Source organism: Cydia pomonella, chromosome 21, assembly GCF_033807575.1.
Source record: "Cydia pomonella isolate Wapato2018A chromosome 21, ilCydPomo1, whole genome shotgun sequence".
NCBI lineage: Eukaryota > Metazoa > Arthropoda > Insecta > Lepidoptera > Tortricidae > Cydia > Cydia pomonella.
The window spans coordinates 6,884,370-6,904,666 of NC_084723.1; the positions used below are offsets into that span (position 1 = coordinate 6,884,370).

The 20,297-nt window shown below is 38.0% G+C and overlaps 1 protein-coding gene across 1 annotated transcript; it reads left to right on the forward strand.

The window, feature by feature from the left end:
- The first annotated feature begins 3,083 nt into the window (after nucleotides 1-3,083).
- Nucleotides 3,084-7,614, forward strand: LOC133529615 (uncharacterized). The gene is made up of 2 exons (XM_061867370.1): nucleotides 3,084-4,709; nucleotides 7,192-7,614. The coding sequence occupies exons 1-2, from the start codon at nucleotides 4,595-4,597 to the stop codon at nucleotides 7,446-7,448; spliced, it is 372 nt and encodes a 123-aa protein (XP_061723354.1). The 5' UTR covers nucleotides 3,084-4,594; the 3' UTR covers nucleotides 7,449-7,614.
- The last annotated feature ends 12,683 nt before the right edge of the window (nucleotides 7,615-20,297 follow it).

A 20,297-nucleotide genomic window follows, 5' to 3' on the forward strand; every position in this document is an offset into this window, starting at 1 on the left:
TTAGCGGCGCTGTGCACTTTTTGAGATGGGAAAAAAATGTTAAATTCTCGACAGGTCACGTGACCGACAGATTCGACAGATTGAAAATTCGTAAGACGTGACCTGATCGAAAAACTGTTATAGGGTCTTCGCTGAAATCAGTTTTATAAGTCAGATCATAACTTCCTTTTTTATTAAAATAATACATACCTACTGCTACAATTTCAACTTACCTTGTCCTTAATCAGTCAAATATTATCACTGCACAATTTATAAACTTATTATTTAGGTACGCTAATTTTCAATTTTGTCAGTAAGATATAGGTCAGGTAGTTACATAAATAGCCTTGCACGTTGAACAACCCACTTCTAATGAGTAGGGTTTATTTAACGAATGTACCACGCCAGTGAGCGGTATCTCAATGAGATACCGCCAAACCACTTAGAAATGATGACTTACCGCCAATTGCTGTCGAATATTTCACATGCAAATAAATATTTTTAAGAAGCCGTTTGGTAGTTTTACGGCTATACCGCTATTTCGCTTAAAAAAACTGATTTACCGCCTAATGTCGTAGTAAATCAGAGGAATTTTGAGATAGGGAATTTTTTTTTAGGTGTTTTTGATACGGTTTTAAGGAAAATTTGTAAAATCCGATTTTTACATCTGGTACAGATTTTCTTAGGCTACTTGATACAATACTTAACTCAAAATTCATTTTTTTTGAGTTACCGCCAATTGCCTTAGCAGGGCAGAGAGTAGCGGTATATCCTTGGCAGTAAATTGAATACAAACGGTAGAGGAGGGTTGTCAAAAATATTTGCTCAGTTGGAATAGAGTCACGTTCTGGTGTTTGTTGGGTAAACAATATGGTTTCAGCGTGTAGACTTGTTATTGATTGTTATGTTATAGGGTATTTTACTGTATATTATGTATTATTGTATCTAGCTGTAAACACTTTACTGTACACAATATACACGGTAGAATTTAATAGGTGACCAGGAACCAATTTTTCTAATTCAATCATCGATGGCGATCACATTTATATGATTTATATGATTTATATCATATTTTTACTAAATTGAAAACATAAATATAGATTATGTTGATAAAAAGTTCACAAAAACAACTTCCCAGCGACGGAATATACTATACACCGTGTTTTTATTGAATTCCGTTAACTCCGGGTTATGGGTAAGTAAGTAAGTAAGTAAGTAAGTAAATATTCTTTATTGTGCACCATACATTTAAAAATAGACAGGAAATGAAAAAACACGTAAAAGTTAGGTAACAACAGGCGGTCTTATCGCTAAGAAGCGATCTCTATGGTAAGTAAGTAAGTACGCTTAAGGAAACTAAATGGCTAGTTAATTTTCCAAAAAATATAATTTATTTATTTTATATTTTTATTTATATAAAAAGTAATTATATGTTGCATATAGCGTTGTTGTTTCACGGGCATTACATTTAATTCAACCAAACAATTGAAAACTGTGACATATCAATGTCATTTCGGATATAAATCGTCCGAGATAGTACTTACGTTAAGCAGCAAACGTATACACTCGTACTAAACACTAATCAATATGTACAGGCCCTAAGGCAAGTATATACACTCGTAAGGGTCTCATAAGATAAATATGAATTATTGATTATCTCCGAAATGGAGTTAATTAGAATACCGCTGTCTTTGAGAAAGTTACTTAATTTCAAAGTCAGACATCTTTAGTTATTCTAGTTCGTTGCGACATTCACTCTATCGTGACTGTAAAACGGTCCAGTGACATGTCCACGATAATGGTATAAATCGGCCAAGAGCATGTCGGGCCATGCTCAGTGAGGGTTCCGTAGTTACCATTCCGTCAGAGCTAAACGGGGGCTATTAGTAAGTATCATGTACATTATAAGCATAACATAAGGGAGTTTGCAGCGCTTTGTACGTCTTTTTACTAAGAGACTTTTTGTAACAACTCAAAAACGGCTAGACCGATCATTTCTTTTCTTTCCGAGCGATTATATCGGAAAATATTCACTTTATCAAAAATAGTTGACTCTTAATCGTTTTGAAACACCTGTCCAACGATACCCGTGCATTGGGTTAAAGAGAAAAAAAAAGAAAATATTGTATGGAATTTACCCTATAAAAAATTCGTAGTTTTTATTTTACCGTTCTGTCGCCATGCACGGTTTATGTATTCATGGTAAATTGCAGCTTTCTAGCACTAACTATAACGGAGCAGAGCCGCGGAAAGGATATTGTTCCTAGTTGACTACTGAACCCTAAAAAGCGCTTTGAATGCTTGTACTAGTACTAACAACACGTGTCGATCCTCTGAGCTTTGACCTTCACAAAGTTCGCTCCTAAATGTTTGTTAATGCTTTCAACCATAACTAACAACATTATTTAGTCCCCAAACAAAGGAGTTATTATAGCTCGAACTAACACACAAGATCAACAAATGAAGATTAATTAAATGTTGATAATGATTTTGTTTTGTCAGAGTACATAATAGTTTGAGTGGTTGTGTATGAATGTCTGCTCTCATCTGTTAATTATTCGATTTGGGACATGACTCAATACATGATAAGGTATTGCCGAAAGCATCGCACTTCAAATACCTCGGCTCAGTTGTGACGGCAAACGCCAACGTAGACAATGATGTCACCCATCGAGTGAATTCAGCATGGCTAAAGTGGAGATCTTTGTCCGGCATTCTGTGCGACCCCAAAATGCCAATAAAGACAAAAGGAAAAATATATAAGACCGCCGTTAGACCTGCAATGATGTATGGAGCAGAATGCTGGACCGCTAAGAAAGTGCATGAACAAAAACTCCACGTGGCGGAAATGAAAATGCTTAGGTGGGCTGGCGGTGTCACGCGACTCGATAAGGTTCGCAATAAATATGTACGCGGCTCGTTCAAGGTAGCGCCTATTACCGAAAAACTCAAAGAGAGTAGAATGAGGTGGTATGGTCACGTTTTGCGAAGGGACGAAAACTACACAGTGAGGAAGGCTATGAACATCCCAAGCAACCCCAAAGGAAGAGGCAGAAGACCAGCAACCTGGTGGTCCTATGTCGAAAGAGAGATGAGGACACTGTTAACGCCTCGTATATGTGTGCCATGCATGAGACACACATACACACACAGCGATAGCAGCGCGGGCGCGGCCCACGCCCCACTCTTCATCTAACCAGCAACGCATACGTACATATAGTACTTACCTACCATGTAGTTTATTATTACTCATTAAAGTGTTAAATTTTGGAAGCTCCTGCATTATTTCTCCACCTAAGTCCACCGCCCGTATCTGGAAGTCGCTCCTGCTTCTTCATTTTGGTCTTCGAGCCGGATACAAAAGAACCTTTAATCGACACGTCGATCACAAGAACAAAGGATCGCGCTAACGAGACGGACCGTTACGTGGACATTTTGAGAAAAGGAGTTACATTTCAACTGCGTATCTACACGTTAAGGAGCAGAAGATTTCATCGTTCCAAGGGGATTGCCATTAACTGGAAATAAAGAAAGAAATCACGGCCAGTATAGGAGTAAAGTGAAAGTGAGAAGTGAGAACCTGGGGAGTCGTGTCAATGTGAGTTTGTTCCGATACTTTCCCTTTTACGAAAATCCCTCCTTATACCTAAGTGTTTACGCACCTGTGCATACCTATACTTATTTTTATTTCGCACCTTAAACGCGAATTCTTACCTATCATATTGAATCATTAATTTCATAACGTCATTACGTATAACATACCTATGTTAATTAGTACCTTAAACGTTAATTAACTAAATCAGTTCTTTAAACAATTTCATTACATACCTACTTACCAAGCTACTTTAAATTCTTATGCTACCTAATTGCCCGTGTTATTCGCACAGTTTAGAAACGCTAAATAATACCTAGTCGTAAATATTTGCCTATTATATTTAGTTAATCGGTAGTCAGTAAAGAGCATAGTTAATCTTATTTACTTACTCGTTTCTTAAATAAATCCTACAACTAAATCATATTTTCCCATTGTGTAATCTTGAGTCGTATAGCTATAAAACCCCATAGATCTGTACTTACGGTGTTTAGCCTAAAATAGCTGAAGTGTTAATCGCAACATTTTTGTGCATATTCCAGCTGATGCATTTCGCCGCGCGCTGCGGATCTTGACCTTGGATGCGCTCGGCGCCCGGCAACTGCTACCGGCCTTATCTCTACTTGCTACTTAGCTATTTTAGCACTTCGCTCGCCTAACTGCACTCTCATTACGCTTCCTCATAAACAACATTTAAGTATCCCAATCATTTGTTTATTATTTGCTAGTGATTTTTGCTTAACTTTTTTCGATTACAGCATTACAATAATCTTTGTAAGTACCTTAACTAGTTAACTGCATAAGTCATGGACAAACCCGAGTACAAAACATTAATCAAGCAGCGAGCTACATTTAAAACGAAAGTCACTCAATTCTTAACCTATTTAAATCCTCTTAACAGCTGTCCTAACTTAAACAGACTGCAGATCAGTGAACTAAATATTCGCCTGACCAAAATTGAAGAGATTTACTCCGATTATGATTCTGTGCAATCTGACATAGAAAATTCCTGTGAAATTCCAGATGAGCAGTATGCTGAGCGTGAAACCTTTGAGTCGAGATATTTCGGTGCAGTTGCGCTCGCTCGAGAGGTATTGGCGAGGAGCGGGAACTCGGCGGGTCCCGCGCTGGAGTCCAGGTCAGTCTCAGGTTCTTGTGTGCATCAAGGAAGGCCAAATATTAAGCTCCCTACAATACATTTACCTACCTTTTCGGGACAATATCAAGACTGGCTGGAATTTCATGACACCTTTAGCTCACTGATACATTTAGATGAATCTATACCTAAAATAAACAAATTTCACTACTTACGCGCTGCGTTAAAAGAGAGCGCTGCTTTGATTGTGCGATCGCTTGACTTCTCGGCTGAAAATTATGACGTCGCCTGGGATTTACTTTGCGAAAGATTCAATAACTCGAGACTTCTGGTCAATAATCACTTACAGGCTATATTCAACTTTGAACAGATAGTCAAAGAAAATCCTAAGGCATTGCGCAATCTTATTGATAATGTTAATAGGAACTTACGGGCTCTAAAAACTCTTAAACTGCCCACTGAACATTGGGACATAATTATAATATATATAATGTCACAAAAACTCGACGCTGTAACTACGCGCGAGTGGGAGGAACACCGTAGCACCTTAACGGCTTTGCCCACACTGGCAATATTTTTAGAGTTTGTCAAAGGTCGTGCTGATTTATTGGAAACCATGGAGGATGCCAATAACAAGCGCCGACAGAGTGACAGCACAAATAGTCGTCATAAATCTCTAGTTGTTACCTCTCAGTCCCCTCCAACAGAACGACAATTCGTGTGTCCATTATGTAAAAACAACCACGCGCTGTATCGTTGTCTCAAATTTAAATCGTTTTCACTTGACGTAAGAATGCAAAAGGCTAAGTCATTAAAATTATGCTTAAATTGCTTACGTCAAGGGCATAGCGCAAACGCATGCAGGATTGGTCCGTGTCGCCTGTGCCGCATCGCCCTTTGTACCGCGCCGCCGGTGCCGCTCGAGATCGGCTCTCCCGAGACAGACGAGTATCATAGCGAGAGAGAAAGTGACGACTATGATGACTCACAGAACCACATTGCCTTATCAGCAGTTGAAAACCACTGTGCGCTTTTGTCCACAGCATTAATACACGTTACAGATAAAAATGGACAAAAACATACAGTTCGTGCATTACTGGATAACGGTAGCACATCATGCTTTATAACTAAAAACCTAAGTCAAAAACTAAACTTATCAACTGTCTCCACCGCGTCGTCAGTTGATGGGTTAGAAGAGCAAACTTCTCGCCTCACAAAAAAATGCAATGTCACTATATCTTCCCTTTCAGAACCATATGAAACACATCTCGAATGTTTTGTCGTTTCGCGCGTTACACGACAAGTGCCTATAGTTCGCATTAATGAAGCATTGTTAAATATTCCTCCTAATATTACGTTAGCTGACCCTACATTTAATACCCCGTCCGATGTTGATGTGCTCCTCGGAGCTAACATTTTCTGGAACATTGCAGTGGGTGCAGAGATTATTTCATTGGGTAAAAATATGCCGGTACTATGCAAGACCAAGTTAGGATGGTTGGTTGGTGGCGGTTCACAAAAAACTCATCAATTAAATGCAGTCCATTGCAATCACGCAGTCGTTTCACATGACAATCAATTACAGGAACAATTAACCCAGTTTTTTGAGCATGAATCTGTACCTCAACATAAACCAATGTCAATGGAAGAGCAACAATGCGAGAAACATTTTTTAGAGAACTTTTGTCGAGATTCTGAAGGAAGATTCATTGTTACTATTCCATTGAAGGAATCTCCTGATAGATTAGGGGATTCATACAATCGAGCGTTAAGCAGATTTCAAGCACTGGAACGTAGATTTAGTAGAAACCCATCTTTTAAAAAACAATACTGCGATTTCATGCAGAATATCCCTTTTTTAGCACGGCTGTTGACTATGCTGGCCCAGTGATGATATTGAACCGAAAAGGTAGAGGTAGCAAGTTAATCAAAGCTTACTTATGCATCTTCGTTTGCCTTGCCGTAAAGGCTGTTCACATCGAACTTGTGACTGATCTGACCAGTGAAACATTCATGGCCGCACTGCACCGATTCATAGCCCGCAGAGGAAAACCTGCACATATTTACTCTGATAACGGTCGTTGTTTTGTGGGAGCCTGCACTGAATTATCTCGATTCCTTAAACAAAGTTCAAATCAAATAAGTTCTGATGCATCAAAAATATCAATAAAATTCCGCTTTTCACCTGCTTATAGTCCCCATTTTAATGGTTTAGCGGAGAGTGCAGTTCGGTCAGTCAAACATCATTAAAAGCGAATTATTTCTGGTACCAACTTAACCTATGAAGAACTGAATACCGTTTTAATTATGACCGAGGCAATTTTAAACGGAAGACCCCTCACTCCTTTATCTTCAGATCCTTCAGCCCTCACTCCGTCACATTTTTTGATCGGACGAACAGACACGTTGCTCCCATCTCCCCAGGCCCCTGAATCTGCTGCCATCTGCACCTTGTCACGTTACATGCGAGTTCAACGACTGAAGGCCCACGTTTGGCATCCATTTTACAATGAATATATTTCAGAGCTCCAAAAACGTCACAAATGGACCAAAGATGGAGGACAACTCAAATTAGGAGAAATGATGCTTGTCAAGGACGACCGACTGCCTCCAAAGCAATGGTTACTGGGTCGAGTAACACAACTTTATCCCGGCACTGATGGAATATCCCGAATGGCCGATGTACTCACCATGTCTGGAACTGTCCGGCGCGCCTTCAATCGCCTATGCCCATTTCCAGTAGAAGACAAGAGCTCGGTTCCTGGGGGGCCAATATGTTAACGCCTCGTATATGTGTGCCATGCATGAGACACACATACACACACAGCGATAGCAGCGCGGGCGCGGCCCACGCCCCACTCTTCATCTAACCAGCAACGCATACGTACATATAGTACTTACCTACCATGTAGTTTATTATTACTCATTAAAGTGTTAAATTTTGGAAGCTCCTGCATTATTTCTCCACCTAAGTCCACCGCCCGTATCTGGAAGTCGCTCCTGCTTCTTCAGACACAAAACTTGACCACGCGGTCAACCCAGGATAGACTGTCCTGGCGCCGACGTACGAGGAGGCCCGACCCCAGCTGAACTGGGAAATGGGCTGGACAAAGAAAGAGAGGACATGACTCAATGTCAGATAATATATAATGAGAAAATAGAGAATCGGAAAAATCGTAGAACGTAAATAAAAAATATCCACAACCGAATACAGAATCTCCTCCTTCTATGAAATTGAAGTCGGTTAATAAGGTATTTATGTTTATCTAATTACGAATATTTTTGGTCTTGTTTATTAACTTGAACCTTTAACGTTTTGCGTACTAGGGTTATCACTTAGTCGGCGCGTACAATAGTCAAGATGCTTGGTTTTCAACTGGCGGTATTCGTTTACGCGTGCCTACATTTTGTTTAATGATCGCTTTCCAAACATATAAGCAAATAATTACCTTCGTTTAAGGACAACATTCCTAAATAAACCTTCGCTCTTAGATACAAGATAATTCAGAAATAGAACAGCAAATACACCTTAACATTAAGGCACGTTCAGATCTACGAGGAAATGTAATTAAGTGAAATCAAAACACATCAAACGGTGCCGATTCAATTACAACACAAACACGGCCCAGAACGGCGACGCTCACATAGAGTTGGGTCGCTTCGAGTTTTCTGGGAAACCAAATGTTTCATACAGTAACTTTATACATTGCGTTTTCGTCAAATCCGGTAGTTTTGATTTTATGCAGACTTGTTTATGATGTCGGCCCAATGAATAATCCAAGTTTGTGAACTCGATCGCCGAACGCAACTTTGTCAAAAATCTAGAAAACTGCGAATTTTTTTTTAGATTTGGGCGATTATTGGGTATTTGATACAAACGCTTATGTATAAAGTTACTGTATTACAATCATTTCCAAGCCAATAGACCGCAAGGCTGGCAGAATTATATGCTGACGTCGTTAAGAACGATACCAGAATCGTTGCTTAAACTGTTTGTACCTATGGAAAATGTGCAAGAATTATTACATGTAGACATAAATAATTTTACATTAAATTTCAATATTCTGTGTTTAAAATTTTCTCTATCATTAAATATACAACACGAAGCGTGAAAGTTGCGCACGAAACAGATGAAAACAAGCCGGTACTCATTTTGCTACTAAAGTTTCCGGGTATATCTACAGATTTACTGAAATAAACCAAAAATAACCGATTGATCCCATAAGTGTTCCATACAAAGTTTTGTATGGAACACTAATATAGGAATGAAAATATTACACTTCACATTTTTTTTAAAACACTCTTTTGATTATTTTAATCTGTCTGTCCAGATGTTGTCTGGAAGTCTGTTTATCCAAAAGTTGTCTGGAAGAGATCGTTCTTTAGCGATAAGACCGCCTGTTGTCTACTTCTATTTGCAGCCAATTGTTTTCTTTATTACATTACGAGTACCTATTAATGAAGAGGAAAGGGGACGGACGTTTTTACCATATTCATATTAACATTATACCAATTTTTTTACGCAATTTGATGTTTATATTATTATTAACCACAGCTATGGCCTTCGTTTTTTTTTCGTGTTTTACTTATAATATAGGAGCTTACTTACTTACTTACTTACTCCGTTGGCTCAGCGACCCAAAATGAGACTTGGCCTCCGACACAAGACAGCGCCACTTTTCTCGGTCCTGTGCGACCTCTCGCCAATTGTCGACTCGAAGCTCGCGCAGATCCGCCTCCACCATGTCGCTCCAGCGATACCTAGGGCGTCCGATAGGACGTCCTCCTGCTAGGCGACCCAGGTACGATCTTTTTACGTTCCGATCTTCGTCCATTCTCTCAAGGTGGCCTAACCAACGGAGTCTGTGGGCTTTACTTTCTCCCATGATGTTAGGTTCAGCCACTAGGTCTTCAATCTCACGGTTCTTAAGGACTGTCCAACTTCCATCCGGTCTTCGTTTGGGGCCCAATATTTTACAGAGGATTTTCCTCTCGGCAACTAGCAGCATGTTTTCTTCCTTGAGTGTTAGTGTCCATGCTTCGCATCCGTAGGTTAGGATTGGGCGAATCACGGTCTTATAGATTCGGATCTTGGTGCGTCTGCTTAGAAGCTTGGACACTAACACCTTGTGAAGGGCTGCACTGCATCGCAATGTATTCTGGATCCTAATCTTTATGTCCTCATCACGATTGTTGGTATCAGTAACGGTGCAGCCTAAGTATTAAAATTTGGACACGCCTTTGTACACTATATCTCCTACATTTAGGTTTTGGGGTGGAACACGGGTATTTTACTATAATATAGGAGCTTATAAAAAATAATTATTTCCATGATATCAATATCCAGGAAGGAAAACGGAGACTACGTTTGTTTGGAGAAGAGGACGTCCATGTCTTAACAGACTATTATTTAGTATTTTTATTATATCGCCGAAATTCAGTCATGCGTTGAAAGTCTGCAGAAGCGGCCCAACTTTCAGCTGAGCTGAAAGTAAATGAGCAAATTGCGATTTATACGTAACAAAGTTGGCCGCCATTTCCCGAGTAAGCATAGCTCAGTCTTCACACCTTACACATGCACCCATTAAGCAGCGAATATGTAAATACACATTTAAACTTTATTACCGAGGAATAGAGTTCAAAAACGTGTATATATTTACGTCACTGACCGTACCTGCACTTTATTGTGTGTCGCTTCAGTGCAGTATTATTGGTTGGTCTATGTATTAAGAACTTGCGATTAAAGCGAGAACTGGATCATAACTAGTCTAAAGAATGAGTCACGCTAGAACCTCCGGGCCAAGACGTCGGACATTTCAGTTTTCTATAGAATTCGTCACGTGATCGCCGAGCACCCGCCATAGAAAATTAAGTGTCGGAAGCCCCTGAGCCCGGAACTTTCAAGCATGAGTCATTCTAAAATCTTCATCATCTCAGCGCTTCAGGTACCCAGTAGTGGCCTAAAGAAACTCTTGGTTCACTTAAAATCAACGTATCCATTCGTTTTTGGCAACCAGTGTCACAGCGATTTCATAGGTGTATGTTGCGAAGCTAAGTACAGTCAGCATCAATAGTAGCGGATGATACAACGCACCAAAAGTATCTGCTACCCAGGAGTAATTTTAATAATAGAAAAAAAAATAAGTCATTCACATCACACATTTAGTAACTAACGTAAATAATGTAAAAAACAACCACTAAAAATGTAAAAATGTTACCGACCGCATAAAAGTGCAATTACAAGGCCCAATGGCTGAACTTTCTGGTCCTAGACTGCTATTTTATATAGCCTATTTTGTCTCACACTGAAAGGCCGACTAGAAAAAGACGTAAGAATGGAAGTCAATCCCAATTTTTCAATAGCTCGCCGCTTGCAACTTGTACCACAAAGTTGATAACTTTTTATAGCGCTTTGCACTCGCGTGTGACGTTTTATGAATTAAACTTGCTCAACCGTTTCCAGCGAACTCTAGGATTACTCCCGCTGAACTTCGCAACTGCGTATTTATAAATGAATGCAATTCTAATTCAGGAAGCAACTCTGTGAATGAATTTACTAAATCTACTAGAGTCGGATCAAGCTAACTGCATGGCATTTGCAAAGAAAAATTTATATGAAAATATGTCGTTTATAATTAAATTCCCTCACTCTGTTCTGTTTATGTCGATTCTATCTTCAGCATTATTAAAGGGCACACAGATTACCAGTTGGTCTGTCTTAATCGCGAAAGGTCACACACCAGTTCCATTTCAGGTTTTGGCCTGAGGACTAATACGAACCGAAAGTGTGTGGCCGATTGACGATTCCAGCGTCGACAGATATCGGCCGGACAGTCCGTGGTCTTGGAGCGAAAGTCGACGAATCTCAACTGCTAGTGTGTAGTCGCAGAGGTGGCAGCAGGCCATTGCCGGCAGACAATAAACGCTTATGTACGTTATTGACCTAGGACGGCAGGCCGCTCGAAGACTACAGGTGGATTGGTGGGACCCTCTAGGGTCTTGCTCGTCTTTGAGATTTTACACTCAACCTCAACTTAACTTAATTGTATGCCAGAAAAGGGTAAAACTGTCGATACACATCAAAAAATGAATCTAGTTATACTTCTTGTACCTACACATTTTATACAATAAATATTTCTGAGTTCTGAATTCTTTAGGTAGACTCAGACTGCCTCGACAGCACTGCAGGGAATGTCAAAAAGGCGTGACATTGAAAAAAACTGATAGAATTTGAAGTTTACTGCAGATATAGTCTAGCAATGCTGAACTAGTCTAGCAATGCTGATCTATTGCAGTTCAGCATTGCTTCAGCAAATGTCGAATTTAATGACCATATTTTGGAAACTTGTCAGTTTTCTTGCAGCAATCGACAGTTATGTTGTACAGCAACGGTGCAGCACTTAGGCTAGAACAGTCTGAATCTGAATAGACCCGGGTACGTCCTTAAACTACGTCCGAAAGAGAGGTATTGTATGGGAGGGCACAGCGTAGCGGATATCAGTCCAGATCGAATAGAGCAGAGCCCAACTGGGGAAGTACCTCCACCTTACAAAAAATCGCAGCCAAATAATACTAGACCCTACTCATAGTGTTGTGTACCTGCCGGTGAGTAAGGATGCCAGAGTTCAACGAGGGGTGGGGGGAGGTCTGGGTCGGCAACGCGCATGTAACTCCTCTGGAGTTGCAGGCGTACATAGGCTACGGAGACTGCTTACCATCAGGCTTGCCGTATGCTTGTTTGCCACCGACGTGGTATATAAAAAAAAGTGTCCATATTATTACATGTTTAGAATCTGGATTTCGACTAGATGATGAAGGGATGCGGGCATTCTAAATACTTGAAGTGTAGCAAGTATCAGGTAGGTACAATATTAAAGGAACTTTTATAAACTGAATCAGTACTTTGTATATAATATTATGTATCTTCGAACATCCAGTATTTCCATATTCCCAAATTATTTCCAGCAATTAATCGCCTACAATTCAATAGGCTGTCACAAATCTAATAAACATACACGTAATTAATTCGTTAAAATACGTTTGCCGAAGTAATGATTACGATGAATTAGCTGGTTCACTGGTTAACGTAAATGTGGTTTGAAATTTAGATCACGTCTCATTTAGTTTAAAGTTTTAGTATCAATGATCCTAATTGACATGGTTTCAAAGTTTAATTTTGATAAATTCCCAGTCAATTATCTGTTATAATTTAAGATAGGCATACCGTGGTCCTTATTGCTATGACTATAAAGTTTAATTTGGCCCTGATCATTGCATAATTATGTCTCGAAATGTTGAATGTCGGTATACAAATCTAAAAGACAAACAATATCTCTGTACATTATATATAATATCATGTATTGTTTTGTTATTGGTTTTTCCTAAATCAAGTATATTTTATGAGTTTGTAACTTCCATTTTACTTTGACATAGAGATGTGCGATAAAACATATTCTATACCACTTTTATATTACTTCTTGTACTATATAAGTACATAAAATAATAAATAGTTTTTATATGTTAGTCTGTAAGGTATTTTTGTAATGTCGGCCATGTTGCTTGAATCCAATTTTAAATAAGTAGCAAGATGCTCGAGAATGAATTCATCGATTCTTTGGCGTAGTTTTGTTAGAGTAATGAAAGGTTGAGATGCATGAATTATAAGTACCTAATAGCATTAATATGATACTGTGTTATCTAAAAATCAACGTAACGAAAACACTTTTTTATTTGAAATCGAATAAACATCTTATTTCAATGCAATCTGGCTTTCCTAAATAACTCTTTTAGTTAATTTAACAATAATCCGTTCGGACTGCTTTTTCTTTATATTCTGCATAGAAAATTCATTGCAACACTTCTTCGAGAACTATTTCTTATTCTGTAACCTCGTTGCTTAAGAGGGGACTAACGCAAAATTTTATTTTTTATATTGTCTTTTGTATACGGCTTGCTCTAAGAAAAATGTCATGAAAAAAATCTCACGGAATCTAAACTATATTGGCAAGGGCAGACACAAACCAAAACCAAACAGGATTAAAGTTGGCTCTATCGAAAAAAATCACGAATACATGTCTAATGTTCATGTAAGTTACGTATATTTGTCTATCGTTACCCTAAATACTATATTATAATGTTAGTATAGCTAGTGATATAGTCTAAAGATCTGACTAGGAAAATTTCAAAAAAGGAATTTCAGAATGATATAGATAAAAGTTTCGCGCGGCGCGCCATTTCTTTTGTTGTCCTAATTTCCTGGCTCTACACCCCTCTTAACACATATGCACTGCGAGGTAAACCTGACTGCGACTAACTTATACTAGCTATTCCCATTAACAGGCTACTGAAAAATTACAGGCCATCACTTAGCGGCTGTCCTGCTTACACGTAGTGCTTTAGTGCGGGAGCATGAGACAATGTGAGTGTGTTGTGTGTTTATGGTGTGGTGCGACTTTTAGCAGATAAGAGTTGTATAAGAATGTTATAAAGAAAGGAAATCTAGAAAGATAGTGAGGTTTTAAGTTAAATATCTGAGAGAGTGTCGAATGCCATTTTTATCGACATTCTAAATTTATTCTTTAACAACTTTGTTTTAAACCGGCAGCATCATCTATAATCATAAAAAAAACATCATGTCACCTAGGAATTTGCGCATGTTGTAGGCGGCTTTTGCGAACTCTCTAAAGAATTTGATTGCGTAGAGCTTACACTACATACTACCTAAGTTGATTACACTACGAGATGTCAAGTAAAGGTCTAAATATTGTTAAATTTAAAAAAAAAACTAAAGACACTGCTGTAAATATAACTGAGACAAATTGTACCGTCAACGTCAATAGCAGCGGATGAAACAATGCACCAAAAGTATCTGCACCCTGGACTACTCTTCCTAATAGATAAATATTTGTACAGCTCTCGTTATAAGTACCTGTCACACTCTAATTGTAGTACATACAGAGACGTATCTCTTTTTGTTAAGTTATTAAAGAGTAAATAAATAAAAAAATAATAAATAAATATTATAGGACATTATTACACAAATTGACTAAGTCCCACAGTAACCTCAATAAGGCTTGTGTTGAGGGTACTTAGACAACGATATATATATAATATATAAATATTTATCAATACTTAAGTACATAGAAAACACCCATGACTCAGGAAAAAATATCCATGCTCATCACACGAATAAATGCCCTTACCAGGATTTGAACGAACGAAGAACTTCGAAGAGTGGTCGATACTTTTGACGTGTAGTTTAATTCATCACTTTTAATGCTGATATGGCACCTATACTACTTCCATAATCTTGGAATACCGCAGGGCTCAATTTTGGAGCCATATGCTGAACCTTGTAAAGAATAAACGAGACAGTTTTTATTTATACTTATATTGCCTGATACTCGCTTTAAAAGGGTCCCCACGCTGCAACCACGTCACGGCTGCAAAAGGAAAACCTCCAGGGATAGTTAATGCTACGAAGCGATGACTACCACCCCTATATGTCGTAATTGACCTGTTGGTAAAGCTGCTTAAAAGAGATAGCCGTAACTGAAGTATACTATACATAAAAAATGGAGAGTTATTTTGGGAAAGACGTGTCTGATACATTGTTTAAATATACATACATACATATAATCACGAACACATCCGTGGCAGCCTTGGAACTCGTGACGTAGCGGATAAGCTGCAGGAAAGTCGCCTCCGATGGTATGGCCATATAAGCCGCAGACCAGTAGACTACGTCGGAAAAAGATGCCTCAACCTCACTGTCCAAGGCCCTAGATCACGCGGCCGCGGTAGGCCTAAGATCTAAGAAGCGCTGGCTGGAGGTCGTGAGAGCGGACATGGATGAGAACAATCTCACATCTGAGGATGCCGAAGATCGGGCAAAGTGGAGAAGATTAAGTAGGAAAGCGGACCCTGGCGCTAGGCCGGGAAAACGCTAGGTTGAAGAAGAAGAAGAGAAGACATACATATAATCACGCCTATTTCCCGAAGGGGTAGGCAGAGATCTCGGATTTCCACTTGATACGATCCTGACATACCTTTGTTTTGTCTTTTTTGTTTAAATATATAGAATAATAAAGAGCACATCTCTTATGTTATTGTAAAGGTGATTTTAAAAGACTTTCTCTGTCTTAGTCACTTACACTTAGTGTAAGTACACTTCTTACATAAATAACACCTATTTATGCTTATCCGTTAACGTTTTTGAATGTTTTCTTTTCTTCGTGTACTATGTTGTGTTCCTAAATATATTTTTTTCAGTTTGCACAAAAAAAAATATGAAAACAGAAATAATACTAAATTAACTAAAATTATTTGTAAACTATTATATTCTACCACCGTAGTTATACATATTTGGTTGCGGGTTTGGCAAGCGGGGAAAATATACCTAATATTCAGACTGGAGAATTATAACAGGGGTGAAATGCAGTTCAAATATTACAGGAGGAGTGGTGACGACCACTATTGTTGTTATTTCAGTAGGTATTCAATTAAATCAGTGCCAAAAATTACACTTTTTGCAACTTACATAATAAAAAAAATCGTCTGACAGATTTCCTTTTTGTTTCATAACTTGGAACTTACAGAGGAAAACGAAGTGTAGTTAAACGATATATTACAACATAAAACTAAACTTTTCAAAACACACTGTTTAATTTTTGCAACGATTGTGTGCTAAGTGAAAATAAACAGCGAAAGCAGATTAGCGAGATTATCATAATCGTGATGTTACAGCGGTTCTGGACGCTTCGGAAATTTCATTATCCTCTTGGAACCGATTATAAAAAATACCAAGGATAGACGCGCCATTGTCAAAATTAGGTACAGTCAATCCTTTTGTAGTAGCTGGTCCCGAACGGCTAATCCCTTGTCTATTGTAAGTAAAACCGTACAACCTGCAAAAATGATTCTAATTAGCACCTGAGCGCAGGCTAGTCCAACGCTAAAAAACAGTGCAAGTGTGCTCTCCGATAATGCACCTTTGTTAATACGCATCTCGATGACACATTATATATAGACTGGTTCTATAGATAGCGTTCGACACGCAGGCACTCAGTAACCGTAGAGGGACTATACACGGCTGTGTATACGATAAAATTCAAAACGAACTAACGCAAAAATATTTTGCGAGGCTTCGCAAAATATTTTTGCGTTAGTTCGTTTTGAATTTTATCGCAATTCCTATAGAGTCTTAATTCAATAACCGGTTAAAGCGAACGAATTTTTTTTTACGCAGATAAGTAGTACGTGCGGTTTTACTTACAATAGACAAAGAATTAACAGTTCGGGGCCAACTACAAAATTAACGTACGACTATACACATCCCTAAATTATTACCGAGCGGCCAGCATATCGCCAAATCTACTCTATCAGACATAACAGTTCTAACAGTCATTAAAAAACTTAGTTTGAATTTGGAATTTATACTCCAGGAATAAGGTAGCAAATTGAGTAAGTTTTCAAACGGCTGTTACGGTGTGGCAGAAATGTTTTCGTGCTCGCGTGCGGTGAATATAATTATGTTAAAAACGGTATTTCAGCATTTATTTTGCTTTTCTGTGATGAACTGAAGTCAATAATGTCAAAATTATAGCAATGCAAAGTTAGAGAAAAGTTTTGAACATTACATACATTTAGTGAGGATGGTAAATAAAATAATTTCTCAGAGAGAGTTGTTTATCGCGTTTCACTGCATGCAAAGCGGTGAAATGCGATAAACAACTTGCAAGCATTGGTGAGGGAAGCAGAAACCGATCACAGCGCCCGCTACGGCTAAAAATGAAACCAATGGTGCTGGCATGAGCTGTCAGGTGTACGGTGGGTAGGTTACAGTGGAAACAATAACAACAAATTAAGTGGGAATTGCCATAACATTAAAATAGTGATTATTTCGTGGGTGATGGCAAGAAACTCCGTTTCCAAATTCATTTTCAAACAACAATGTTACCAGTATTACCATCGTCCAGAATTATTATGATATTTATGTAACTTCCCACAATAACATGCTTTTTTTGGTGTCGAAGTTTGAATGCAATTTTTTCAATATCGCCTTTTACGACTTTTTTTTTAAATATTTTCTAAACCTACACGCATGTTTTTTACATGGTTCGATAGCTTATGAAATGTAGATTATGGGGATACTAATAACTCAATACCGACAGTAAGGTCCCTTCACGCTGATAATGCCACATTTATTGTACAATACAAAAAAATACAAATAGCGGACTTAATGCCTTAAGGCATTCTCTACTAGTCAACCATTGGGCCAAACAGAAACTATGTATATGTATGTATGTACTATGTTATGTGACTAATTTAAAAATAAAACCAACATAACAGTAGTGTATATAATAAGTATCCTGTAATGCATTTTGAATTTTATAACATTTTTTTGTGTACACTTTATGCTTAACTTACTTGTGACTTAACATGTGAATTTTGTCATGTATAAGTGAATTATATAATTCTTTATGAGAATAAAGTTCTTTAAACCTTAACCTATATATTATTAAGTTATTCATACTCGTATAATTTAATTAGACAAACTTCTCTAACTAAAAAATAATCGCTGAACTTTCTAGCTTGTTATTCAACCGCTGCGAAGTTAATGATATGGATCCGTGCGAGTGCAGGAAGACAAATAACGTATGAATTCTCTGTTTGAATATAAAATGAGGTTATTCTTATAATTTAATAAAATAATGTTGAGAAAGGTTGCCTTGAATATTTCATTTGGTTGGATTATTAAAAAAAAACCACTAGTGTGGCTACCACCAGTTCGGCACTGACATAAACGCTATCGAGAACGTAACTTACTTTCTATGCATCTCGCTCGTACTCGCATATAAGTGCAAGCGAGATGTATATGCTTATGTCAGTTTTGACACTGTCAGTGACTCATGGTATAGATGGTATTATAGTAAATAATAAATATTATACGACAATTTTACACAGATCCACCTAGTCCTACAGTAAGCTCAGGTAAGGTTTATGTTTTTAGATACTAGACGACAATAATTATAAAAAATATGTGGCGTTCCACGGAAAAAGGTACCTTATGAAGGTTGGTGCTTACGCTCTTATAAACGGCGCACCAATATGAATGCGGTGTTACGAGACGCAAGCGCCCGTGGAACGTCACATATACGTACATATATTATGGTGCTACTTTACCGCACTGGTGCGAAAATTAGCATATCGTCGCTGCGCTTGTAAAATCCAACATGTGACTTTTTTTGAAAAATGGTTTTTGACGTATTTTGAAACTACTTTTAAAGGCGCATATTCCTCAATAATCCATTTTTCTCTATTTTAATTGGTTCACAAAAAATTAAAATTAGCTATGTAAAATATGCCTCATTTAGCCGCGCAAAATGCGCTAAACGTTCAAATATCACATAGCGGTTTTTACCAAAGGTGCGTATCACGGTTATATTGCGCCTTATGATGCCACAAAGCGGGTATTACATACAAGTGGGTAGACAATTTAAAAAAATATAACATGAAAATACGTCAAATTGTTATATGCATTTACTGCAAACAGATAATCGAAGTGAACTAGGAACGCTTTAAAAAATAAACAGTAATTTAACTCTGTTTAGTGCCAAGGATTTATTACATAAGTTAGTTTAGTTATTTTTGTACAATAGAGTCAGACCAAGGTAACTCTGCAGTGATTTTTATAGAACAGACGTGCAATTGTTATTTCAAACGTCAAACTTCCATGAACACTTGTACGTCAGTGCTATAAAAATCGCTGCAGAGTTATCTTGGTCTTCCTCTAACACTTTGTGTATCATACTAAGGCATAAGAGGCAAAGACATAAAAAGAATTAGCAATCTATGTTTGTATGTACTGTAAAAGAAATACGGTCTAGCTGAGGTGGGGAATGTAAACGCTCCAGGTAGATTTCTTATTTTATTAATCTTTTTTTATTCAAAAATCACAGCAATATCGTCTAACACCGATGCTTGCCATTTTCAGAATGAAATCGCCTGCAGATCTTTATTCCGTCAGCAGGGCGATAGTTCTGAATTCAAATAATCATTGCCAGTTATCTATCACGAGGTTGGAAACCTTCACAGTAAGCACATACATAGGTACCTCTGTTTTATTTCATAATTTGTGGTTCACCGATTTGCTTTTTCAGTTACAGTGATAGTGAGATATATTTCTATTTGATTCAGATACGAAACAAGGCCCAACCCCACTGGTGTGTTGTGTTGCGTTGCGTCACGTTGTTTTGTCGCCAGCGTAAACGCAACGCAACGCACCAGTGTGGCCCCTCTAATAATATTTAGTCCATTAATGGTTTTTATAAGTTTTTGTTACTTTTTGATTAAGGACACATATAAATTAGAAGAGAACATTTGTTAGTGCTGCACAGGTTCAAGTTCACCTTTTTAAAATGGAACGCACCAGAGAGCAGGGTTGCTTGTCTCATTGGCAAATAAGAAAGAAATTTATTATTCAACTGTCTTCTTTATTAGAGGAGACTGAAGCGGAAGCAAACTGCTATCAATACTCTTCGACCTGTTGTTTATTCTGATCTGGTTAATGAGGCTTTAGAATGGACGGATCTTGGTTCATCTACGTATTCTACGTGGTTGAATAACATA